We start from the raw sequence: 27,728 nt of genomic DNA on the forward strand, positions 1-27,728 counted from the left end.
CTCTAGAGTCTAGCGTTAGATCTAGAGTCTAGACTAGAAAATCTAGAAACTAATTTTCATTGATCTACTAGTCTGTTATAATGACGCCCCAAAATAGACGTCTGGATGTTACATAGACCTAAACAATCGAGTAGACAGAGTTCGAGAGTTCTCGTACGTTTTTAATAGGCCTGCGTAGATAGTAACGGTTAGAACACTACTACCCTAACGTTAGTACTGTAGCGACAATAAGGCCTACAGTAGGAGTCGACACAAACGAGAACTAGGGTCTATTTTTTTATTTTTTAATAAAGCTGTAAATAAACTTTTAGTCAGGCCTAGCTCCTAGTATTTTTTAGTTTAAATAGAGTTTAGGCCTTCAGCCAAAAGGGTCTAGGCTTACTCTTACTTTGGGCATAGAGTAGGAATACTAGGATAATGATGAGATCAGTAGGCCTATCGTATGCAGATTCCTACGCACCGCTCTACTACTCTCTAGACGTCTAGTGTATCGTTAGGCCTGAATAGACTACGGTCTAGACGCGGTCTACAGTGTAGTTCCTGTAGTCTTGATGAACAATATAGCTTAACATCTAGAATCTAGTCTAATATTATTCTTAATCCAAATGCAATGCTTCACGAGATCGACAATAACCCAAGCAGCAGCCAGGCTTTTGATGTAGCAGTACTTCTTGTGCCGCTAAATAATACTGAAACATGAACACAGACTGACAACATTTGGGGAAAGCAAGTTATTTTCCTCATACAAATGAATGGATAAAATGAAATTAAATGTGAATCAATAATGATGACTTTATACAATACAAATATTTCAAAAAAAAATTGTACTCAATCTAAAATATTCATTGTTTTGACACTGCATCCGCTGAATAGTAAGAGGGTGGATGGTAAAATACGATAGATAACCCGCAGAAAATAGACCGAGATACGTAGTTCTGGTTGATAAACCACGTGTTTATCAGCCAGAACTGCGTATCTCTAGGAGATACGCAGTTCTGGCTGATAAGCACGTGGTTGACGACGAAAAGAGATACGTAGTTCTGCCTGATGAAACACGTGCTTATCAGGCAGAACTGCGTATCTCCTAGAGATACGCAGTTCTGCCTGAAAAACCCCCCGCATGGCCAAAAACTTACGCAGTTCTGGCTGATCAACCCGGGCACGTGACCAGAGATACGCAGTTCTGCCAGATTACGATCGCAAAAATTTGGCGACGATTAATCTGGCAGAACTGCGTAAGTTTTTTAAATTGGTAATTTTTGCTACTTAAAAAGGTCAAATTGTCATTTTTTTGCTGGAAATAAATTCTTTAGACCAATTATGACCGAGAAAAGAGGACAAATGCAACTCATCGTATCTCAGTTTAGAAAGGTGTAACATTGAATCTTTAAACCCGATTTCTGGCGTAATGTGTTAAAGGAGATACGCAGTTCTGCCAGATTACGGCCGATATACATGTACATGTAATCATGTTTGTCATGATGTCAATATACCATGCAGCAAAGTAATTCAAAACCTCGTAACAAAGCATCGCATTGATTGCGTAAATGTTGTTTTAAGTTGAATATAAAGGACAGTTTCAAAAGGAATAATAAAGGAAATGAACTTGTATAAAAGTCAAAAATATGTAACATGCAATAGTGGGATAAGGAGGTAAGAGAGAAGATTAGAAAGAGAGATAGATATATCAATTCTTACATGTCCAGATGAGGTTGACCGATGTTGTCGCACGAGTCCCCGTATCCGTTCTGATCGGAGTCGGCTTGATCCGGATTAGCATGATCCGGGCAGTTGTCGCACAAATCGCCCACCCCGTCCCCATCTCGGTCAGTCTGGTCTGTACTGTTGACCAGTGGGCAGTTATCGGCCTGATCAGGGATGCCTTGAAAACCATAGAAAACGAAGGAAGAGGGGCGGGAGAGAGAATAGGACTCTGGAAATTCAAGTGAATACTGGTATATATTCCCCACCTTTGCATGCCAATTTGACTGTTCAATTGCTTCCGTCAACTCTTAAAATCGATAACACACATCATAAAACTGCTACAACATTTTGATGTCCAATAATTTTGCGAAAATTTACCTTAGCATCTCATGCATCAATCAGCATCACAATTTTCGTAAGATTTTAATGAGGTTTGTCTAGGGCTATCACCAGTCTTTGCAATTTTATCCATCTATCGGTTGGCTAACTTTTTTGTTTTCTTTCACACACATCACATTCTCATTCTCAAAGAAAAAGAAAGAGGGGGATAAAACGTAATTATACGTAAAGAAAAGAGTAATGGAATCCTACCATCGTCATCGTCATCATAGTCGCAGTCATCTCCGACACCGTCCCCGTCGGTGTCGATCTGTCTGCTGGTATTGAAGGGACAGACATCGCAGAGATCACCATATCCGTCTCCATCGCTGTCCAGCTGATCTGGGTTCCAAACAAACTGACAATTGTCCTAACAACAAAGAGAAAATGAAAACAGTCCTCTAGATCTGCACATCTATACACATGCACACGCCTGCGCGGATGTGCATGTGTCTTGGTACCGGTGCTTCTCTTATAGTATTTGTATCACTGGTAGTGAAACTCCACATCTCGCAGAAGCCTTTTCACACCTCGAGTTGTAAAATTTTTTGAATGACGTATCATGAGTAAAAGTTTCGTCATTGCAATAATGTTGAATACAGCAGAGCCTGGACGTTGGCGCGTATAATCACATATAGGGCCTCAAATAGTTGAGTATATGAATATAAGAACGACCCAAGTCCATGGAAGACCATATCGAGTAAACTAAAAAAGAACTTCATATCTTTTTTATTTGTCCAATAATATTCTATTTAACTGTGATGGGAAGGCAACATTGTATATACAAATTAGAACATATATTATTATGACGATTAACATTTACATTAATTGTGGAGAGGCCATTTTGTGTGATGGACTTGGGTCGTTCTTTGATTCATATACATGATATTCTGCTATAGAGATGAGAGAAGGATGAGAGAGGGCGCTATTATATGAATGTAAGAATAACCCAAGTCCCATAAGCTACAATTTCCCATGTCAAACTGAATTTGGCCAAACATTGGACTTGGGTCGTTCTTTTATTCAGGTCTTCAGTTGGTTTAGTGTAAAATAATGAAAGTACAGTACCTATTTGGTGGGAGTCAAATTGTTGCATTTTCCCTCACTGGAGATAGTTTCTCAATTAAACGGAATAAAAACACAAACCCATTCTTTTTATATTTCTTCGCAAACGTTCTTCAGTCAAGTTTGCGTTTCATTATTATGTATGGAATATAAAAAAATTGGGGGGGGGAATATATATTTCATGATAAGCAAACCTTCATCTTCTGCTAACCATCAATAAAGATAATCATCTTAAAGGTCCTGTTTACCTTTGGGAGCAGTAATTTAAAAAAAAAAAGGTTGAAGATATCACTTTTGATGCATATATGGGTATGTCAGTTGAATCACAAAACGTCGTACCATGTAAAATTTTTGCAGTAAAGCCTAAAATATGAGGAGATAATAAACCATAGTCTTAGTTTAGTCTTGAAACATTTTTAGTATAGCTGTTGTCCACATTTTGTATATTTAACAATACTTAACATCGATTATAATGTTTCAATTTGTTTCATTTGTTGTTTCTATCCCAAACTCACATTTAAGAACTATTTTGGAAGCATTAATGCTGGATTTTTGTTTCATCTGCAAATAATAAATTATGCCTTGGACCCTCAGCATTGGTTCCATGACATTTGCTCCTATACGACACCTGCTCCCTTGAAGCATCTGCACAATTAGCCAACCATTTATACTACCCACAAAGATAATCCAAACCTATGATCCTTATCCTCACATCAAAATAAACATAAATTTCTATCACAACTCTTACCCTAACCAGAAGACACGGGAGAAAATAAAACCGGAGCAAATGTCCCAGGAGCAAATAATCATAGTGCTATTAAACCTTTGTATGCTTTGTGTGCATTCTACCTGCTGCCTTAATCCCCTTTCACAGACAGGGCTAAATCTCATGCGACGCGGAATGTGGGGGGGGGGGGGGGGGGGGGGGGGGGGGACTCGGCCCCCTATTCCACTTTTTGGTTCCGAATACATTAAGTTTTTCAACTTTGACCCCCCCCCCCCCCCACACACACACACACACATTTACCCCGAATGTGAAGTAGAAAAAAAAATAGAATGAAACCCAGAAGTGGCATAAGAAGTTGGGCTAAAGGTCTTTTTTATTATCATTTTTCTGCTTGCTTGTTAGCTCATGAAACCTGGAAGTCCCCCCCCCCCCCCCCCCGCCCTCATTCTTTTTTTTAAACGTGACGCCGGGGGTTATAATATAGGAGTTAAGCAGGAAGGCCCATTAGTCCTATACCTCTGCATCTCTTATGCGATCACTATCGTCATCCTCATCGCACGCGTCCCCGAACCCGTCGCCATCGACATTTTCCTGGCCGCTGTTGGGGATCGTCGGGCAGTTGTCTCCCTGGCAACCGTCAAAGTTGTCAAGGTCGCAGGCCAGAGTCGCGGCTGGTCGTCCGTCCGCGTCGTCGTCGAGTTCGCAAACGACTCCGTTTCCCGCAAACCCGCCAGCACACTTAGGAAAGTGAAAATGACGTGCACATTTGATATCAATATGATAAAGACAACAACAACATAACATATGTTCAATTAACACTTCTGAAATATTCCCCATTAATCAGCCTTCCCGATCACGACAGCATAGTCATGTAAACACAACTGTAAATAAAAAGGAAGCTATTTTGGTAGATATGCGAATATCATTATTACTGACGTAGGTATTGTGTAGATTAGATTCGAATTACAAAAAAAAAATGCTCGGTGTTGGCTTTACCTCGCATTGGAAAGTCCCCTCTCCCGTGGTTGTGCAAGATGCGTTGTCATGGCAATCGTCCAGCCCCAAGAAGCAGTAGTCTCCCGGTGTACATCGTCCTCCAACGTCTCCGATGATATAACCAGATTCACACGTGGAGCAAGTGAAACTCCCCTGTTGGCAGAGGGTGATTATAACAACCGTTGACATTTCTGGTTATCATCATTCTTTACTCACGTTTCTTTTTCGATAAAGACAAACTTTTTGAGGAGACATTGTTATCAGTTTTTTTTTTTATTTTGTTTGCTTGCTTGCTTGCTTTCTATCCTTAAAATCTATATTTGAGGATCCAATGATTGGTAACAGATTAGACTCCCGTTATATACGAAGAACTCGCGACCAGCAGTTTTCTTTAGTTATTTCGAACTGTCGTTAGTAATGAACAGTGATAAACTAGAAAAAGATATATAGCGGACAATGTTGGTGTCTGGATTTGTACTTCATTGTAACTGGAAAGTCATTGTAACTGTCTTCGTTATAATGGAAATACGCTGCATTGTTTATCAAAATTGAGAAGGGGCGCGGGGACATAAATACAAGAAGAAGATTAAGAGAAAAGAGAAAAGAAAGGAAGAGGGGATAGAGATGGTAGGACATACGGACAGATGAAGAAATTGATAGGAAAAAAATAATGGAAGAAAAATGTACAGACAAAGGTTGACACAGTAAAGCTTACTGCGCAGCCAAGTTCGATGATAGGCGTATCACAGAACAACCGCGTCCAATGGGGTACCAGTACTTACTATCGTGTTTGCGCGAATTGCATGCGCGTCACAGCCTCCGTTATCGACGGCGCATTCGTCGATGTCGGTGCAAAGCTGCAAGAAAAAGGAAGACATCACTTTTTAAAACAAAAGAGACATAGAAACTATTGAACAGGGCATGGGCTCGATAAGCATTTCGAAAAAAACAAAATAATGTATGACATGGAATAAGTAAAAGCTGGAGACAAAGACAACATGTGCCACAGCCAGATTCCTTACAATTACAGGTGAGATGAATTGACCACGTCAATCTAGTGTACTTTATTTGAAGAGTTCCATTTCAAAATGAGCTAAGCACTATCTTTTAACATATCAGAGTAACCCCATCATCATATAGAGTAAAATCAAACCTTTCCATTAATAACTCACTAGAAGTCGTGATTAAAATTATCCTGCATTTTTTCTCGTTATTATCCTTTTTTTCCCGTAGGTTTAATCATAACTAGCCCAATTTAACAGGAATGGAATTAGCTCCTTTTGAGACAAAACTCTTAATTTCTGGAGTTCTGGTGCTAAGATATCGCTGCTACAGAATGCAATACATTTAGGCCTACTATAAGTCATCGAGAAGATTAATGATAATGTCTACTCGACTTCCTGTGATCGGTACCGCCCCCCCCCCCTTCCCATCCCCTCCTTCTACCTCACGTCCAATTTGACAGATCTCAACCCACCTGTACGTGGGACCGAGCGTACTCCAAACCGATGCCGTGGGGTACCTCCCCGTCGAAGCCAGGTGGGCAGCTCCCGCACTCGAAGCCTGGTTCCAAGTTCACACACGAGGTATTAACATAGCACGGGTTTGCCTCCAAACACTGACAACACGGGAAAAGGAACAGTTTTACACGTTGATTGCTAATTTTCAAAGCTCATGGATTCTCAGCGAAGAGACAAGAAAAAAAAATGAAATGTCATACAGAAGAATATAACTTTTTGTTTATCATTCGAAATACTGAATTTAGTATTACGAACGTATGTTTGGAATAAGAATTAAACTCTCTACCTTTACAAAGCCATGTTTACAATGACATTAAGAACAACATTGCATTGTGACTTACCTTGAAGTAAGTAAACCAAGCATGCATTTTCTCTGCAAAGGCAAATCTAGATTGTGCACGGTCTTTTTTTTTTTTTAAATTCAATTCTGTCTTTCTTCATGTGTGATTGACAATTATCTTAATATATATCGTAATATTATATTTCTCTGCCTTTTACGGTAATCTCGTAACTAGGTGAATCAACGTCAGCTGCTAAATTATGATAATACATCTGTCCGTCATTATGTACTAAATCATCTGTAAATCTTCTAGTCTTCTCATGTATACCTCATTGATATCTTGGCAGTTATCTCCCGTGCCAGTAAATCCCTTGGGGCAGTCCAGACACCTGTAGCCTCCGTTACCCCCTGTGTTCACACACGTCACCCCCTCGGTGCAAGGTCCAGAGATGGAGAGACACGGGCCTTTTGGCCGTGGAAGAATTTCATGTCAAGACATGTGCTAAATGCTATTATAGGGTATGTACTTTATCGTTACGTCTACGGCTAACTCAGTATGACAAAGCTAGGAGAAACTAGAGAAATGTGGTATATAAAACATATAATTATGCACATCTTCCAAAACAAAAATGAATACAAATATTATAAAAAAACAACGAATAACAATTATGCATGAAACGCGAAGTGGTATCACGTCTTCTAGGCGAGGGGTTTAATTCTTTTTTTGAAAGCAAGAAACCATCCAAAGCGGGTGTAATGAAAGAATGACATATAAAAATAGCTGAAAAGTACCCAATTTCATGTGAAAATTAAATCTTACATTTATTACAATCCCCTAGGACATGATTGTACATAGTGAGGATCCCAACATTCAGAAAAAAAGGGGATCCTAACCCTCGCGTTTTGTTTTGTTTTGTTTTGTTTTGTTTCCCTTTGTAGAGCCCTCTTTTGCTTATGCCTATTAAGAGAATAACACAATTTTCTACAACTGCAGTTGTCACATTTTTGAGAACATGTCATCCTGTACTTACAATCAGCTTCCGACAGACATGGCTGGCACACCGAACAGTCTCCCAACGAGAACTCGCTGGGCTGACAGGGGGCACACTCCGTCTTTCCCTCGGTGCTGCTAAACCCACTGTCACAACACGTACACTCAGACTGGAGTGACTCATTGTTATAAGATCCAGGGGCACAGGGCTTGCAGAACTCTTAGTAGTGATAGACATAGCATAGGGTAAGAAAAAATCCTCAATTCTACTTTAAATTGAAATGGCATCACTGAAATTGTACTATGCGTATATGACATTCAATTTCAGAATTATCATTTTCTTCCTTTATGAGGTGATATTAGAATATGATTAACTTCAGCGTAGCACTAGTTGTAATTGGTACTATATTTGCATGACGAAAGCAAGAAAAATATCGTTAAAACAATAACTCCAGAAGGAAATAAAACGGAACCTAAACAAATATCGACATTGATATATGAAACGGTCAAGTTATTGTTCTCAAGAAACTAAAGTAAGAAAATGACAATATTAGAAATGCTATCAATAGTTCCATTCATGTGACTTTCTCTGAAATCAATTTCGATATCCATGTCACCTGTGTCATATCCCCTGGAGAAAGTTCCTGGTCCGCAGGGAAACCTCTGTCCATCAAAGCAGGCTGTCCCTGCCTCACAAGTTGTACACTCATCGGGACAGAACTGTGATAGAAAGCATTGGAAAATGAACACTTGTCTTTACAAAATAAACAAAGTCAACTTCTAACAGTTAGGTCTCGTACTTCCCGAGATTGCTTGAAAACAAACACACAAACGAACAAACAAACAAACCAACTTATATATTGTAATCGAGCGGACATTTTTCATGCTTTATTTGAACATCTTGCGTTGGTGTATGTCCCTAGTAAAGTAGGGATTATACTCATTTTCAACATAATCAATGATTTATTTTTAACAGAAAAAAAAAAGGACAACATCATCCTTCATTGCTCTAAACTAAGTCTCCGGTAGATGATAATGCTGTTACCGAATGAGTATCACTGAGGCAGGCTGCAGCAATGGAAATCGACTTCTAAAGAAAGCTGAAAATTCTTAAGAACACTTCATGATGTATCTGTCTATGACAGTTCGAGATATTACCTTCCAGCGTCTATAGGAGTTGAATTCCTAGTGTACAACAGAGTCAATTTCTTATTTTTAAAGGACAAGTTCACCTTCATATACATGTGGATTGAGTGAAGGCAACAATGTTAGTAGAACACATCAGTGAAAGTTTGGGGAAAATCCTATAATCCGTTCAAAAGTTATGAATTTTTAAAATATCTGTGCAATCACTGCTGGAGGAGAAGACTACTACAGTGTATGATGTCACATGCGTACAACGATATAAGGAAAATAAAAAGAGAATTTCACAACACTTGACTTTTTGAATAAAGTCCACATTCCCTCGACTTGTTACTGATTTATGTTAGGGGTAATATTATTCCCCCTGACTTCTGAAAGAGAAAAGTCGATTGTTCTTTTATTATGTGAGAAAAGTGAGAATATCTTGAATTTTCTTTATATTTCTTTATACTTTCTTTATATAGTTGTACTCATATGACATCACAACATGTCTGTGAAGGTGAACTTGTCCTTTAAGGATATACAGGAAAGCAGTTTTTTTAAGAATGGAGTCATAAGGAGGATGGAGATTTGGAGAGAGTACTTACTGTGGTGTTGCAGGTAGCATACGTGTACGTTGGACAATGGGTAGCATAGCCGCCAACACACAACTTTGGGTAGAGAATACAACAGAAAAAGCAACATGACCCGAGGTATAAATGAAAGCTCTGTAGAAATCATCGTGCTTCAGAATCATGTTTTGTTTGTTTGGTTGTTGTTTATGTTTTTTTTTTTTGTCGTTTGAGTGTGTGTGTTTTTATGTTTTGTTTCGTTCCTCTTTTTTACACATTCAATATTCCTGGTGGAGGGATTGGGTAGATGAAAACCTGCTCTTAGAGAGAAACTAATATCCTTACAAACCACACAGTCCTTGTGGACTCTATAACGTAGGCACTACTTTTCCATTGTCACGATTCGATCAACCAGGAACTGTTGATTATAGCTGCATCTGAGGAATCAGATACGTCAGGGTGTGAACGAGGAAGCATTTACGTGGGTAAGACTCTGTATAACTCTTAAACACATGACCTGAGATTCAAATCTTTGCTTGGCGTGTCTTATGGATACTTGTCAACGCTAAAGGTGAGTAAACAGCTACACGTGTATGTCGGAAAGACCTGCTTGTACTGAACAGGCTAGCTTGGGTAAATATAAGATTATCATTATTACTTTTATTATAACTCATATTGTTATTGTTGTTATTTTACTACTTTCATCAACATTATTATTGTTATTGTTATTATTACCATTATCATCATTATTGACACTCTCATCGATACTATCCTTATTGCCAACAACCCAAAATAATAATGAGCTGCAACACACCCATCCAACTGGGCACTCGGTACATTCCGACGCGTGGCCGAATGAATGCTCTGTGGGTGAGCGAGGGCAGTCGGCTTGTGGCGGGTCGCAGCGTCCACACGGCCTCTGGAGACCATCCCCGATGCAGTACTTTGTTGTCTCGCATCGCTCGCATTGCGAGAGATCTTTAAAGGCAGAGACAGACAAACAGACAGCAGAGAGCCAAGAAATGAAGAAGTAAAGAAACAAAATAATAAACAACAACCTTCACAACTAACAATTTCAGTTTGTGAAGATGTAAGAGCTGCAAAGATTGGTAAAGTGCGAAATAAGTACACTTAATGTCCTTTAATAGTATATAACCGACCAAATTGTGCTTTGATCAGGGACACCATGGAAACATAAACAGTAAGAAATGTCGTAAAAGCAGGCAATGAAATCTAGATAAAGATGACAAAAAAGAAAAAAAAGATTGAGAAACTAGCCTTAAAGTTATGAGCAAAACAAAAACTGTAATATACGTGCTATGAAACAATTAGATATTACCTATGGAGAACGGTGCTGGACCAGGGAAGAGAAGGCAAATTTAGGTATTCTGTCTTACTGTTTTTAAGCAAGCAAACTGCGGCAACAAAACTGGGGGATGACCCACATTTGTTTCTCCAACCTGATCCTAGTAGCAGCTGTTAGATACTTGCAAGATACTTGCATTGAATTTAAAATAAGGACAATAGAGGTAAGAATAATGTGACTTACGCCGGAACCTTCTCTCTGTTGTACAGCCAAGTATCTCGAAGCGAAGCCCGATCTCGTTGTTCCACGTCTTGGGGTAGATCCTGATGTATCGGGCGTAAACCTCGTTAAACGTATTCCGTTTCACACGACTCCTGTTTAAGTTTCCGGTAAAATTCTACGAGGCAAATGATATTTCATGAAGCTCTTGTACACGTAGTTCTTCACCAACCACAATGCTAATTAAACATCATAATATTGCTTGATTCCCCGTAACTAATTTGCGAGAAATGCTGGGTCAGGTATCCCACTTAATATGCCGCATGCTTTTTCCATTCAAAGCACCACTTTCACGTAACAGCATAAGGAATTTCAAATGGCATCTTCAGGGTCGTTTGACAACATAGGCGGACTTGAGCTCCACATACTTAATGAGAAATACCGTCCTCAAATTTACGACTTACACCATTAGTCCGCTTTCTTTTAAAGTTGTAGAAGATCGGCGCAGCCATATCGCTCATTGAAAAGGTGATTTGCATATTTGTAAATCATAAATGATACCCCTACAAGTTGTGTTTCTTGTTACTTTTACTTCTTACATGGCAGTCATGGTATGTATGGATTTACGAATCCACGGTCCATGGTCACTGATGACAACTGTTTTATCGACTTCTGATGGTCATGTTGTTTATTATTCTCAGGTAACATCACAGCTGATTCAAGAAGAAAAAAAATGGGTTATTGTGAAATAATGATAATCATCATCCCTGTCCAATGGTGAATGATAATGAGCTGTCAAGGATTGTGGCATTGGCTTTGGGAGGGGATTGGCTTTGGGTAAAACGCACCCTGATGTTTCTACTCTCTTGAACGTAAGTCCAGCTGGAGGTGTCGTTGCTATAGGCAACCTGGTAGGTCTCCACCCAGTAGTCACTGTCCAGGCTGCCCTGGGTCTGGAGTCCGGAGAAGATGGTCACCTCCTCCATGTCCACCTGGATCCACTGGTCAGTGTCCGAAACCGCTGGAACCCAACCTAATCAAGTAGAGATGCAATAACAGCTATTAGTTACTCATGATGTTATTGCATCGTTATTAATTTCTTGTATTAAAGAAACTCATTTTCATTGAAGACTAGTGACTAGTAACTATGTTACCTTTCTTGAAAATGCCGCATGTCTCTTAAACGGTAAAATTTGATCTACGGTAGCAAAAAAAAAAAATGATTGCTTTTAGAGCTGCCCTTTTAGAGCAGGAAATTGAATGTAGAAATATGCATACACCATAGTGCCGTAAAGCAAATACATTACTTCAGTATACTACCAGTCTGTTGCGGTTAGTAAGAAGCGTTTATGGTTAACACACCACAACACGAATATCCATTATCTTCTACTAACCGGGTCCGATTGGACCACGTTCTGTGGCGGTGGAGTAAAGCCTGGCTTTGTCTGGGCTGTAGTCCTTGCTGAGAACGCTGGAAGCCGTGATCATGCTGTCTCGTATGACCCCGTTCTCAATTCCCCTCGGATCGCGGCAGTCTATGGGTTATGGAAGCGGAAAAGAAAATAACTTTGCACCTTAAATCGTCTTCTTTTGCTCTCCTTACCTCCTTCTGCTGCTATGATGTGGAAAAGATTGTCATTGAACACTACATATCTCTGATAATCGAAAGTGATAGATTGTTTGAAGATTTTTTTTTCTTTTCTTTTGTGTTGTTTTGTTTTTATTTTCATCGAAAATTGATTTTCCAAATTCGGCAGTCATTTTGCCTGCATGACTTGGGATGTACCAAACCATCACACTATTAAATGTTCAGTGATGAATATTCATGCAGACAATTTCAACTGCAAATAATGTCAAGGGATCTGTAGTAGCTAATTATGCTCACCGTACTCGTAGAGGTAATACTTTGGCACCCTTAGATGTAGTTCTCCAGTCGTTTCCTGGATGTAAATGCTAGATTCAATCGATTCTCCCAGAGTATCAAACACGCAGGTCTCGCTGATGGTTAGGTTAACGTGCACCACGTCACCGAGTGAGGGCGTCCCACCGTCGATAACGGCTACAACCATTTCGACGATATAATAGCTGGAGTTTTCTATAGGCCTATATGATAAAGGATATCACAGAATAAACGTACTGATCGCCCAATAACAAGCTGAGTGGCTGCAAACACGCCAAGTGTTATGTAGATGCCTACCGGCACGTCTAGAATTTACTTGTTCACGGGTAGTCGCTTTAATCCAGTATTTTGATTATTGTCTATAAAGTCAAAAGATTAGCCTAAAATTTCTACCCTTGTCTAGTATCATAATGATTATCATTCCACATAAAAGAAAGAAAAGAAAAGAAAAGAAAAGAAAAGAGAAAACCAAATCAAATTTTGATGTTTCTGCTGACTTAAATTGTACCCACATACAGTTTAACTTTCTCGTGAAAATCCCACTTAAAAAGATACCGTAAATATAGAATACGCATTATTAAAGTCAAAATAGACACACCTCTCCACAGCATAGGTATTCACGTTGTAGGAACATGATAATTTGAATGTAACTCACATGCTGGAGAGCGTTGTAGACGTGAATGTAAGGTGCGAGTTTACACCCTCGTCCGCATCCGTTGCCCTGACAACAGCCAAAGGTTCTCTGCTCAGCACGGGGAGAGGGAAGAAGCGGTAACTATCGTTGCCATGGAAAATGGGACAGTTGTCATTACTGTCCTCCACGAGGATCTGTAGATGTATTCGATAAACCCACATGCTCAAAGAGTGCGTTATGATTAAGATATAGCGGGTGTGCGATTTGATTAAGTTTAAGAGCATAATTATTATTGCGGGATGAAAAATGCAAAGCACAACTAACGGAAAAAAAAAAACGCACGCAGATTGAAATACGATATACATGCTCTGTATCAAAGGAAGAACAGAAAAATGGAAAGAAACAAACAGAATATCGCAAGAAGAGGTTTGAACAAGTTCGTTAAAGGGACAAATGGAAGAGCTCTAGAAAGTTAACCCTTCGTAACTCACATGGATTTTGATGGAACCAGTCCGGGTCTGTACTTGAGAGTCGTCTTCGACGAGAATAACAAGAAAGTAGTCGGTTGCCACCTCGTGATCGACAGCCACATCAAGCACCAGGTCGGCAAAGACAGTGGTGATCATGAATTCTTGGATTCCAGTGACGTTAGATTCCTGGACTGGATATCAGAGTTAGAAAAAAAAAACACACCAAAGTATACTGATTGTAAATAAACGTTTGTTAATAAGGGACTTGTTGCATGAGCACGTTAAACCTACAGTGTACCGTTAGCAGCACAGCTGAAATACGACCAGTTACTTATGGCATTATCCGAAGTGTTTAGGAAGTGGACTGACTTCTGTTGCTCGAATTTCACTTTAACACGTTGTTGTGAAACATGCTGTAATAATGACCATTCATGTTGTGAGCAGGCAAACATTTCACATTTTGATAACTATGGAGCTTTGGGGGACAATTATAACTAACTATTCTGCTTAGATGCTTAAAGGGGTAGCATAGTATTGGTGGACATGAGGATTTGGCTTTTAACTTTTTGCAAGATGCTAAGAAACCACTTGTAAAATGTTACAGATCATATCATTGTAAGAGGAATTCAAAGTTTATTTGATGAAAATCGATTTTGAAATAGCTGAGAATTACACACAAAAAACAAAGTAAAACAAAACAACCCTAATAAAAGGTGGGTCCCACTTTCAATAGTATTGCTCTGTTTTGGATATCTCAACCATCAAAACCAATTTTTCATCAAATAAACATTGCATTCCTCTTGTAATTACATGGTCTTTCATATTTCATAAGAAGCTTCTCATCTCCCCAGACAAGTCAGAAACCTGATTCAAACCAGGTCTCAACCAAAACCATACCATCCCTTTAAAGAAAGATAACTGCATTGTTAATAATGAAAATAGATCAGTGCAATAAAAAAAAGAGATCAATATCGAAAGTTTCGCACTTCGAACTGGGGCAGTCGGGCATGTGAAGAAGACAATTCCATTAATCACATAAGTAGGGCCATTTGGCGCAGCTCCGGTAGAGTTCCCTCCTCCAATGCTTGATCCAGTGCTGTTTTCCAACCTAAAATGCCGTGCCTCATTTCCTGTCGAGGGTGGAACAATGATAAGGAAAACAATTAGGGTAACGATTGGGATGGCGCTACTGCTGCTGCCGCTCCCAAAATACTAGTACTGCCACCACTTCTATAGTATTATTACCACCATCACTACTACTACCACTACTACTATTACTACCATTTATACTGATACTACTACTACTACTGCTACTACTACCACTACTACTATTACTACCATTTATACTGATACTACTACTACTACTACTACTACTACTACTACCACTACTACTATTACTACCATTTATACTGATACTACTACTACTACTACTGCTACTACTACCACTACTACTATTACTACCATTTATACTGATACTACTACTACTACTACTGCTACTACTACCACTACTACTATTACTACCATTTATACTGATACTACTACTACTACTACTGCTACTACTACCACTACTACTATTACTACCATTTATACTGATACTACTACTACTACTACTGCTACTACTACCACTACTACTATTACTACCATTTATACTGATACTACTACTACTGCTACTACTACCACTACTACTATTACTACCATTTATACTGATACTACTACTACTACTACTGCTACTACTACCACTACTACTATTACTACCATTTATACTGATACTACTACTACTACTACTGCTACTACTACCACTACTACTATTACTACCATTTATACTGACACTACTACTACTACTACTGCTGCTACTACTACCACTACTACTATTACTACTATTTATACTGCTACTACTACTCCTACTACTGCTACTACTACCACTACTACTATTACTACTATTTATACTGCTACTACTCCTCCTACTACTGCTACTACTACCACTACTACATTACTACCATTTATACTGATACTACTACTACTACTACTGCTACTACTACCACTACTACTATTACTACCATTTATACTGATACTACTACTACTACTGCTACTACTACCACTACTACTATTACTACCATTTATACTGATACTACTACTACTACTACTACTGCTACTACTACCACTACTACTATTACTACCATTTATACTGATACTACTACTACTACTGCTACTACTACCACTACTACTATTACTACAGCTGTCTACTAAAACTACTACTACTACTACTGCTACTACTACCACTACTACTATTACTACCATTTATACTGATACTACTACTACTACTACTGCTACTACTACCACTACTACTATTACTACCATTTATACTGATACCACTACTACTACTACTGCTACTACTACCACTACTATTACTACTATTTATACTGCTACTACTACTCCTACTACTGCTACTACTACCACTACTACATTACTACCATTTATACTGATACTACTACTACTACTACTACTGCTACTACTACCACTACTACTATTACTACTATTTATACTGATACTACTACTACTGCTACTACTACTGCTACTACTACTACTACTATACTACTAATATTACTACATCCACCACTTTAACCACTATAAGTATTATTAACAATGATACGTGTAATCATAGCACTATGATAATAATGATGCGAAGAATGACAAAACATACTTTCCTGAAACAATGATCTTGTATTATGACCTGCACACAATCCAAGTGTGAAGAGCCGTAATCATTTTCACAATAACAGATAAAATTGCTTGAACTCCTTCAGCGAGCCTCACCACTTATGATCGAAACGCTGAGGGCGCTTGTGGAGAACACATCTCCGACCGTTATCGTTGCAAGCGAGGAGTTAACCGGGAGATCTTCGTTCATGACAACGTTATACTCGTCCATTCTGTCTTCGTCACCGAGGAGAGAGAACCCTCTCAGCTCGAGGAGAAGATCAGACGCACACATCTGCCTCTCTGTGTGGAATATGTCCAGGCGATACTTTTTGCCGATCTGATATCAATAAGAAAATCACGTATGAAACATACGTTGCTTTCCATAGGCTCCACAATATTGATTTAAACAAAACGTTTGAAAAAAGTACATATTCCTATATTACTCTATGTTGTTCTATACGCTTGTTGTTCTATACGCTTGAATATACAATATTATACAACGTCCAAGTAGATCATTGTAATTTGATTGGAGTATTGTTGGTGACGTGATATTCAATAAGTACTCCATTCAACGCGCCGTGCAATATTGGTTCTATTTTTGCGTGCAACTTAGTTCGATTTTTTCGTTCTATTCCACGGTTCGAGAAATTGTACGGTACTGCATGTACTGTGTGTTGCATTTGGAGGATCACATGCAGCTAGCGCAATGTACGTGTGCGGTACATGCATGCGCGTATGTAGGCCTACGTAGTGCTAGTGTACGTGTATGAGCGCTAGCTGTGACCTGTATCTACGCTGATTGCACAAGCCAGAAAGAGAATCGCAGTGGATCCACATGTAAGTATGGCTATATTTTTCATACATATATAGACTTCTAGGCCTACTTAGACCTACCCAACAATCCTCCAACCAAAAAGATCTACTTGGATGTTGTATAAAAGAAATAGTGTATGTTCTTTACTTGTGCAATGGAACGAGATTTCGCATTCGGTGAAAGATGAGGCGCACTATTCAACTCGGCTTCGCCTCGTTGAATAGAGCGCCTCTATCTTTCACCTCGTGCGAAATCTCGTACCATTGCACTCGTGACCATTCACTATTTGTATAATATTTGCTTGCCACGTGTTTATACTATTGTGATACATTTCCAAGATGACTGCAGTAACGAAGGGACTTCGGGTTAAAGGTCACGTGTGCACGTCAAACACCAATGTTAATGACATTTCAAGGGATAGACATTATTGACGCAAGGTTAGTTGATATGATGGCAGACGGTGTAATCTCTATTATAATCTACATTAAACCTATATTATAATTATGACATCAACAGATTATCGTGACACTTTCGCAATGGATTAAAGGGATCTTATAGTTTTGGTTGACACGTAATTTAAGGTTTCTAACATTATTTGGTGAGATAATGAGAAACCTCTTATGAAACATGAAAGAGCATGTAATTCCATTAAAGGGGACTTCCGGATGATTTTTAGATTTTTACACTTGAACAACTATAAATTAGATAAACTGAGTACAGAGTTTTAGAATCTATAGTGATTGGGATGAGGAATGAAAATGTTTTTAAAATCTATAACAAATTGCAATGAACAAGAATGATGACATCGCAGCCTCACCATAAAAATGTGTGAGTTGGGGCTCAAGGAAGCAGAACAAAAGAAGAAGGCATGCATAGATTTTTCACAGGTGAACTTGTTGAGCAAGCGGTATTGTAATGGAATTACAATTCTACATTTCTGAAATATATGAGGCTCTGATGTCATCAACACTGTTCAGTGTAATTTGTTTAAGATTTTCAATTTTATTGGTTTCTCTGCTCAGGGACCACAATAAATTCCACGAATCTATACATGGAGCTGTCGATTTATGTACTACATAATGTAAAATTATGAAAATCGTCCGGAATGCCCCTTTAAGGATTTCAACGTTTATTTGATGAAAATTGGTTTTGAAGAGGGTGAGATATCCAAAACAGAGCGATTCTTATACGGTGTGAGACCCACATTTTATTTGATAGCTTTATTTTACTTTGTTTTTGGATTGTTTTTGATTCCGAACCCGATTCTCATTAAATAAAATGTGAATTCGTCTTAAAATGGTATGCTTTGTAACATTTCAAAAGTGTTTTCTTGGTATTTCGCAAAAAGTTAAAAGCCAAATTTTCATCTCTACCAATACTGTACCGTGCCTTTAACCAAAAGAAACATAACAATAAGAATTAAAAAGGAATGGAGGGGAAGAAGAGGGAGAAGCACAACGAAAGATTCGAGAAGGAGAAAGGACCTTACCACTAAATCTAAATATTGCACGTCAGATTGTTCACTGTTTACACGGCATTCTCCTACGATTACGACGCCCTCTTGGATGACGAAAGACGTGCCAACTGAAAACAAAATGAAACAAAACAAAAAGAAAAACAGCAAGGGAAGTGGTCACATGATATCATTCACCAAATTACGTTAAATTTCAAATAAACAACAACCAAAAATATGAAAAACAACAACAAATAAAACACACGGACAAGATCAAGTAAGGCAGAGGTTAAATGAAAGTGAACCCAAAACGAATCATAGAATGTTCACTACCTCGTGACAGACTATGCAAACAAACCCCTTCTTGAATTTAAAGTAGATAGGCCTATATAAACCTTGGTGTGTTTCATTTATTCACTTCTATGGTTTATAGTTATGAAAAAAAATGGGTGAAAGAGACAAACTTACTGTGATCTTGCCAAAAGGTAATCTTCTTGCAATTTGGTGAAAACTGATATTCCCTGTGCAGCTCTAGGACCAGGACCTTGTTGATGAAGACCCAGATTTCTTCGCCTCCTCCAACGGAGAGTTCTTCATTTCCGGTGAAGCGAATCGCTGTCCTTATAGCGCTGGTAAAACTTCACAGAAATAATGTATAATGTTCGCTTTCAAACAGTGGGTAGAACGTAAGCAAATGCCCAAGATGAATGAAATTTCAGTCAGCTTCAGTTTTACTTCAAATAATGAAATCATGGTTGAATCATAGTGACTGCATCTATCACATCGTTTTAATCTATTTCATAAATAATTTCATTACGTTACTTAAAGTACACATACATACGCACACACACTCTTGCCCACATGCACGTAATACACTCGCATGTTCTTGTCATAAAAAGAAATACATATATACGATATTATGAATTCGTTTTCTACTAATAAAAACTACAAAGGTCTCGAACCCAAAATTGTGCAGCTGGAATACACAGTCTCGCTGGGACTGGGAGCCATAGCCAACGTCGTCCAGTGGAAAGAAGGAAGCTTCCCAAAACCTGCGCAAAGAGACGAGTGGAACTGCCTAAATATTTAAGATTTTTTTTTTCAAATACTCATTTTATAATAATATTTTTAAGGTAGAATAGTAATTATTTCTTTGTCTCAAAAAGTGGAATCCTCTATCGGCCTACTCGCCATTAGATCCCTTGGCTTTTGCTTTAGTAAAATTAACATTTTTATGTAACTCTCTTTTTTTGTTTGTTTCGATCTTCCCTGAATGCTTGCATGGAAGGGAACAACAAAAGAAAAGTAAATCAAGCTGAAGTTTAATGCAGAATCAACAACGCCAACTAAACGAAACAGAACAAAGGTTAATCTTGCGCAATGAACCTCATTTACATAGGCAGTTACTATTATTTATTTATTCATCTATTTATAATCACCAATATGTACCACTAAAGCACCACTGCGTCCTCAAATTTACCCCATCATAATAAGCATTCAGCGTGAAAATCATCAGTATCTCGTGGTTAAGGGAAGAACATTCTCTAGACTACACTCTGTAATTTTTCGTTATTTATTTGAGTGAAATGCGTACTTTCAATTTATTACTGATCTTTTTATTTATGTATTTATTACCGATCTTTTAGCACGACAGATATTTCTTTTATCCTGTAATTGATGTTTTATCTTTCTTTTTGACTGCGTTTTCATAGTGTTATTACTCATTGACATTATTTTATCAATGTTTATATTCAATGTGTTAAATTACATTGTGTTGTGTGCGAACAACCGTCTTATAGCAAGTGAGCAAGAAAGGGACTACTACCAACACGGTACTTTTGGACAAACTTCAGTAGAGCTATTTTCTAGGACACATAATATAATCAGTAAGGGGTTAACAACCTGTATATTGACTGGTTGGTCGACGTTATATTGACCAATGGGAGCACCAGCTGGGCCTCCGTCACAAAGTTACTGTCGACGTCATGAAACCATCTAGAGAGGCCCACACTGGTTGGATGGTCGGTCTCGCTCAACCAGGAGGTAAATGGAGTATCAACGTAATGTGGGGAGGTCTTCAGCGTTTTCACGGTAGAATCGAAGTCTCCTTCAGCGGCACTGGAGTGTGGTTTAAAAACACAAACAAACAAATACAAAAACAAACAAATACAAAAACAAACAAATACAAAAACAAACAGATGAATACGAAGGTAGACTAATTTCAGGATTAACTATTCTAACTGTGCATGTGTTTGTTTGTGTGCATGTGTGACTGTGTGTGTGTGTGTGTGTGTGTGTGTGTGTGTGTGGATGTGATCGATGCTTTGTGCCTTCAATTGCCACGTGATCAACGAGGATTTAAAGATATGACAAGTTTCGTGTACTCAAGATGGCAGAGTCAGGCATTTGTTCCAAACCACATACTATGATTTTTATCACACAACAGTAAAATGATTGATAATAGTTGAAATAATTTGGATATGCATACGCTGCTTACCAGAACAATCAGGCAGACATGTGCAACGCTTGAAAATAATGAAGTTATCCTTACACCCTGATAAAGATTACTCACCTGAAATCATAGAAGGTTATCGGCAAGGTGACGTTGTTTTCCCAGTCAACAAAAGAGCCATTGGCGGTACCTGTTGAACGCAAATTCCCCAAAGTGAAATATATTACATATTAGATTCCGTAGATACTCCACGGAAGTAAGGATTGGAAAGAATAACAGATTTTGATATTCTTTTTCAATGTTGTGATGAACAGAAATAATTTTGTCTTCCTTTTTTTTTCTTTCAGATTTGAGAATGGTAAGACAAAGACCAATACCACTAAGGTAGATCAAATATGTATGTTCAGAAATATACCCCCCCCCCCCAAAAAAAAAAAATCAAATATATAGCATTATATATATATATATATTTTTTTTTTTTTTTGCTCTCACAACCTACAAAGAGGATTTTATAAGTGCAACTTCATGTGTTTGCAGTCCGTTCAATCTTACAACGTACGTGGTTCCTCCAAGGTCCAAACTGATGCACTGTTTCCAGGCTCACTGGTAGTGTCATTAACCGTCATTGTAACGGAACACGTGTATAGGGTGTCCTCCTTTACCCCGTCTTCTGGTCCGAGAAGAAGGAAGAGCTCAGTCGTGTTACCCATGGCAACAAAACCCTCATCACTGACGCAGGTGACTGTGTACGTGTATGTCCTTGAGTATCCAATATTGAAGGAAACACAGAAGCTATACAGTGGTATGATTATAAGAAAGCTGAAGCGTTTTACAATCAGTGTCAACAGTTAGTCATGTACACGTGATCTGGAAAATAAACACGATTTTAACTTGCCTTGTTATTGTAACAATTTCATTTGAAGAGTTTGTTTGCAAAAACCGATAAGTCCATTTTTGAAGATTTTGAAGTACGGTCTCTGTCATAAAGTACAAAATAATACCTTTTAAATGATATATTGGTCACTACACATAAAGGTACATTTTTGAAGTTATGGTCAGAAGAAGCAAAAAATTTCTTATTATTCTCTTTATTTTTCTTGACTTTTAGTCGCAAATATCTCCATTTGACAAATATGGACTTATCGGTTTTTGCAAACAAACTCTTCATTTGTTCCCTCTTCTTGTGTTTTGACCGAGATCAGAATCATGTGAAGAGTCAAAAGGGAATTAAAATATTGAGTCAAATATCAGCATATATATATATATATATATATATATATATGAAGATATTCAACACTTTGAAAATTATGATGATACTAGTTTCGAAACCAATTGTCGTTATATCGGCTGTACATATGCATAATTATTGGCAACATCTGCGTCATACAAAAAAGCTTCTCTTTGATTACGTCGGAACTTATAGTTGTTACATAAAGATACAATGTGACAAACATACCAGTTCGTAGAGATATTTAGAGCCAGGTTATCATCAAACATCGGGTAAGGACTGCCAGGCGGGGACCAATCAGAAAGGATTTGCTGGTAGGCAGGGGCACTTGCCTTGAAGTCCATTGGAGCTGACATGGGGCAAGACCGAGATAACTTAATGCACCGATGCTGTACCAATCTCATTCTTTTAGCTCTCATTTCTGTTGATATATTCCTACATATCCGACGAATATCTACGACAATGTCGCTGTTGCTGTTTCATGTATGTAGAAAAACAAATAGTTTCATTTCAATATTCTGCCCGGATTAAACTTTTCTAAATAAACATACATTTGAAATCCAATGTAGAAATTATAATATGCTGTTAACCGCAGGGGCCAAAAATAACAAACAACAAACTGTATTTTTAACGACTCTTCTTTGTCATCCATTTTTTTTCCGGGGGGGGGGGGGTGTTTGTAGGCAAGACCATGGACTCTAAATCTCTCAATCTAACGCTTAAGTGTATGCAAATGACAAGTGTGTGTATAGATTTTGCGAAGCGGGGCGGGCGGGAGTGAGTACCCTTAGGCTGTTTTCCGTGTAATCACTTTTTGTTTAAAGTTTAAAACGTAAGTTATGTATATATGCATATGTATGTATATATATATAAGATATATAAAGGAAGGAGAAATCGGTGCGTAGCTTTGACATCATTATTCCTCTTACTGCTCCTCCTTTTTTTTTTTTTTTTTGAAAAGCGCAAGAGTTGAAATATTGGTCTCCCCCGGAGATCGAACCCGGGTCTTTGGCATGGAACGCCAACGCCTTAACCGCTCGGCCACGGAGACGTCATAGCGATTCAGGCAGAACCAAGCTCGAATACCCGACGGACCAACCCTTCAACTCTTTATGCGCACGCTCCTTTTTGGGGCAGAGAGTTCCGAATAACAACCAGCATGCGTGCCTCAGCTGAATCTGCAATGAGATTCACATAGCGGTGAATTGGGATAATGATTTCGCGAAAGAAGTTACCAGTACAACAGATTTTTGGCTTATATATATATATATATATATATATATATATATGAAGAGCTTGCTTCTAAAAGGCGCTAAATCCATTGAATAATAATGGATTTAGCGCCTTTTGGAAGCAAGCTCTTCATTATAAACTTGGTGTTACACACAAAAAATCCCATTTTCTATCTTTAATAGTTCAAAAACTATATATCAGATAACACTGACATTGATACTATGAACAATAGCTGAATAGGGAAATATTTTGTTTGAGGTAATTTTAAATAATAGTATAAATCAGTTTCATTTAATTCATGATTTATTTCTAAGTTAGGTTTCAGATTTTGCTCTGTTTTCAACCCTTTGTACAAAGTAATAGTAATAAAATCAAATGTGCTTACTGCAGTAGAACAACTTTTCATCCTGGTTGAGAAAGTATAAGGGTGATTCAGAGTTCCTCCTCACGAAGTGAGTACCTGCCACAGATAAGGGTGCTGCGCACTCTCCACCAACTATGGCGCTCTGGATTTCATACATGGCGTAGAAGACGTCACAGGTGCAGACGAGTGGGTTGCCCGATATATCACTATCGGAAAACATTATCAGGACGAGAGAGTATCTACCAGAATAATGTTTATCTTACTCTGGAATTATGTTATATAGATGGATAATCTTCTCTTTCTCTGCCACAATTGAATATCTGAACATAAAACAAGGGAGAAGTTCGCTTTAGATATATGAGAGAAAATAAACAGCAACAAATCATTTTCAAGACTTTACTGTATATAGAAAAAAAAAATGTATACACCGAATGCAAACGAGGTTTTAGAATAAATATCTATGGAGATTCCCAAAGATGGTAGCTAAATTTTGACTCGAGCCGTTACTGAAATGCTCAGGTATTTACTGTTTGCGCGTGTGCTTTCGTTCCTTCGTGTTCTTTCTTACACGTTGCATTCTGAGTGCGACTGCATAAATTCATTCTTATTTATTTTCAATAAAACAAAACATATAGTTTCAGGAAATGCATAGGCACACTGAAACCGAATCATATCATCGAAAAGATGTCAGAAATGAAGGGAACTGCTAAAATGCGTAGCTTGTAGAATGCAGTCCCTCGTACTAAGTAGTAAGTAGTTTTTTTGATTGAATCATTTCTTTATTCAAGAAAATGTTTATACACAACCAGGTCAATTATCCCTTTAGATAATTGCAGGTATATATCGAAAATTACAAATCACAATTTCAAGAACATACAATACAAATTACATTCGTGAACTTAATGCGCCAGTATCAACAATAATATTTAACAACAACAAACATTATAACATTTATATCGATTCAATATATATATATATATATATATATATATATATATATTTTTTTTTTTTTTTTTTTTTTGAACCTTCATACTCCGGACGAGCCAATGATCGGTCGATGTTCTGCACTTTTCTTTTTCCGATTTCGTTTTATACAAAATCAAAAATTTCATTAACTTTCCCAATAAGAAAATATCCGTGGTCCTAAAACCTATAGTGGGCCTTCTTTCAGTATAATCTAATTCCATATTACATATACCGATATAACATATTACACTTGTACATTACTAATTAACAAACTTTAACATTTTTCATGCAGTAGAGAAAGAACCATGAACTGGTAATGAAAGTTGAATTCTGATAAATGTGTATTTCTATATACTTTTTTTTTTAAATAATGAAGTTTAATCGTCTGCACGAGGGGGTATTAACGGCCTTGTGTCCGTTAAGGTCATAACAATACTTACATTAAAAAGAAAACAAATCAAATATTCAAGGAGAGAGTTAAAACGAAGGAGAAATATAACTGGGGATAAAGGGTCGATTTGAAATGCTAAGACAAATAATTGTCTGAGAAACAGAGGACATAAAACTATAAGCTGGACACATGATCAGTGCTTTCGGTAAATGGATATCACTAAAAAATATACAAGAAATGTTTTTTATGATCTAGAACAAAATTGAATAAGGGAATTGTGCACTGATTTCATTTTCATAATAAAGTGATTCATGGTGGAGACTATGAAAAATGAAGTCAATTGAGTTCGACAAGAGTGGACTAAAGCAAACACGAAAAGGCAGAAAATATCATTGCCTTCAGAGCTAGAGAAAGGTATATCGGCTTTGAAGAGAAAGAGAAACTAGAGACAGAGAGAGAGAGAGAGAGAGAGAGAGAGAGGATATAAAGAAAGACGTTTACATTCGGCCTTTCACCGTGTTCACATTATTGTACTCACAATGAGGTAACATTCAGTTGGTGACTGAAAGAATCCATGCCGATTGTGTCTATCTCATTTCTCGCCAGGTTTCTATTTAAAAAAAAAAATAGGGGAAAAAAGAACATATTTTAACAAACTAATAAATTGGAAAAATATAAAAAAACGAAAACAAAATAAAACTTTGTTTCTGTTAAACCATTGCAAGAACACCTAAGCTTTTTGACGTCATGGTAGAAAAAACAAACAAACAAATGAAAAAATGAAGAGTTTGTTTGCAAAAACCGATAAGTCCATATTTGCCAAATGGAGATGTTTGCGATTAAAGGTTAAGAAAAATAAAGAGAATAATAACAAAATTTTTGCTTCTTTTGACCATAACTTAAAGAATTTACCTTTAGTGACCAATATATCATTTAAAAGGTATTATTTTGTACTTTATGACAGAGACCGTACATCAAAAACTTCAAAAATGGACTTATCGGTTTTTGCAAACAAACTCTTCAAATGCACACACATCGATAATCTACATTGAAAATCATGATGTCAGACATATTCGTTCTGGTCACGAGCAATTAGTAAAATACTCTGTATTGTTATCTTTTCTTATCCAGTCTGATGAGAAATATCCTGCAGGAAGTTTTAACGTACGGACACACCTTCTGCCGCACAAGAGAGTAGCAACTGTAAATGAAGCTTTCGTAACCAATTTATACAAATCTCTCGTCTTTTTTCGCATTATGTAGTAGGGCCTAGTTTGGTGATTATAAACATGAAATTACTACAGACTAACCAGATAACAGACCTGTTTTTATCGGTATTTTACTCACATTGTACGGAGATATTTGAGTCCGTCAAACGCTCCATCTGCGAGTACGGTTATGGAGTTATCATTAAGCGTCCTAGAAGAACAACGAAAAAATCAATGCTGTATTCTCTACTGCCTCTTTAGCCTTTCATGCGTAGTTACTATACACGGTGTGTTTATTCATCATTTGTACAAAATCTAATATTGAACATGCAAATGACGCTCAGGTCAGAAGAAGGTATATGTTTATCCCGATGTCACTTGAAACACAAATAAGTCGCAAGACAAATGACTGAGATTTTCCTTTTTACACACAAACGCACACACACACACACACACACCCATACACGAAATACAATACTCACATATGAAAATGTATGTATAAATAAATGTTATAAACATTCTGAATTATATATGATCTGACTAAAATAAATATTGGATACAAAACTTTTTTTTTTAAATTTTAGTTCTTTTTCTTCTAACATATATTCGTCTATTTTCTTCCTTCCTTCAAAAAAAAAAAGTTTTTGGAAAAAGAAAAAAAAAAACGCCTTTTATTCTTTTTTTCTGGTAGAAAACAAAATTTAATCCACGACTGAGAAAACGTGTCTTCATCGACATAATCTTGTTTTGAAAATGTATTGTTGAAGTATCCAAGAAATGAGAATAAGCAATTATGCCCTATAAAATGATTATCTTTTATTACATTGATTCATTCATCTGTTTTCTACCTCATACCTGGAACATATTCATGATCATATGTGACCCTGCACCACAAAACAAACATAAAGTCGCCAGACATGAAATTTTAGTTAAGAGCAATAATCATTCTGAAAGAGCAGACGTTAAGCTTTAAAATGGTGTATAAATCAAATCATATGGACTCTCGTAACTTATCTGACTATCGGAATGAAAGCA

At 37.5% G+C, this 27,728-nt stretch overlaps 1 protein-coding gene across 1 annotated transcript in view; it reads right to left on the reverse strand.

Annotated features, from left to right (window-relative positions):
* The window catches only part of LOC139730191 (uncharacterized), a 70,099-nt gene that overhangs the window by 17,268 nt on the left and 25,103 nt on the right, over positions 1 to 27,728 (reverse strand). The window contains exons 12-38 of the mRNA XM_071641086.1: positions 24,150 to 24,334; positions 22,760 to 22,880; positions 21,863 to 22,062; positions 21,424 to 21,493; positions 20,754 to 20,969; positions 19,814 to 19,903; positions 19,320 to 19,489; positions 18,888 to 18,982; positions 16,699 to 16,921; positions 14,871 to 15,014; positions 13,906 to 14,075; positions 13,436 to 13,608; positions 12,766 to 12,983; positions 12,275 to 12,415; positions 11,729 to 11,913; positions 10,905 to 11,058; positions 10,170 to 10,333; positions 9,392 to 9,454; positions 8,279 to 8,381; positions 7,702 to 7,881; positions 6,999 to 7,135; positions 6,348 to 6,488; positions 5,653 to 5,727; positions 4,871 to 5,023; positions 4,391 to 4,612; positions 2,296 to 2,452; positions 1,699 to 1,882 (exon numbers count right to left, since the gene is read on the reverse strand). Coding sequence (XP_071497187.1) covers positions 1,699 to 1,882; positions 2,296 to 2,452; positions 4,391 to 4,612; positions 4,871 to 5,023; positions 5,653 to 5,727; positions 6,348 to 6,488; positions 6,999 to 7,135; positions 7,702 to 7,881; positions 8,279 to 8,381; positions 9,392 to 9,454; positions 10,170 to 10,333; positions 10,905 to 11,058; positions 11,729 to 11,913; positions 12,275 to 12,415; positions 12,766 to 12,983; positions 13,436 to 13,608; positions 13,906 to 14,075; positions 14,871 to 15,014; positions 16,699 to 16,921; positions 18,888 to 18,982; positions 19,320 to 19,489; positions 19,814 to 19,903; positions 20,754 to 20,969; positions 21,424 to 21,493; positions 21,863 to 22,062; positions 22,760 to 22,880; positions 24,150 to 24,334 — 4,134 coding nt within the window. The remainder of the gene's footprint in view (positions 1 to 1,698; positions 1,883 to 2,295; positions 2,453 to 4,390; positions 4,613 to 4,870; positions 5,024 to 5,652; positions 5,728 to 6,347; positions 6,489 to 6,998; positions 7,136 to 7,701; positions 7,882 to 8,278; positions 8,382 to 9,391; positions 9,455 to 10,169; positions 10,334 to 10,904; positions 11,059 to 11,728; positions 11,914 to 12,274; positions 12,416 to 12,765; positions 12,984 to 13,435; positions 13,609 to 13,905; positions 14,076 to 14,870; positions 15,015 to 16,698; positions 16,922 to 18,887; positions 18,983 to 19,319; positions 19,490 to 19,813; positions 19,904 to 20,753; positions 20,970 to 21,423; positions 21,494 to 21,862; positions 22,063 to 22,759; positions 22,881 to 24,149; positions 24,335 to 27,728) is intronic.

Source organism: Diadema antillarum, unplaced genomic scaffold (genome assembly GCF_040938485.1).
Source record: "Diadema antillarum isolate AM-2024a unplaced genomic scaffold, OU_Dant_1.0 seq00000297_RagTag, whole genome shotgun sequence".
NCBI classification, from domain to species: domain Eukaryota; kingdom Metazoa; phylum Echinodermata; class Echinoidea; order Diadematoida; family Diadematidae; genus Diadema; species Diadema antillarum.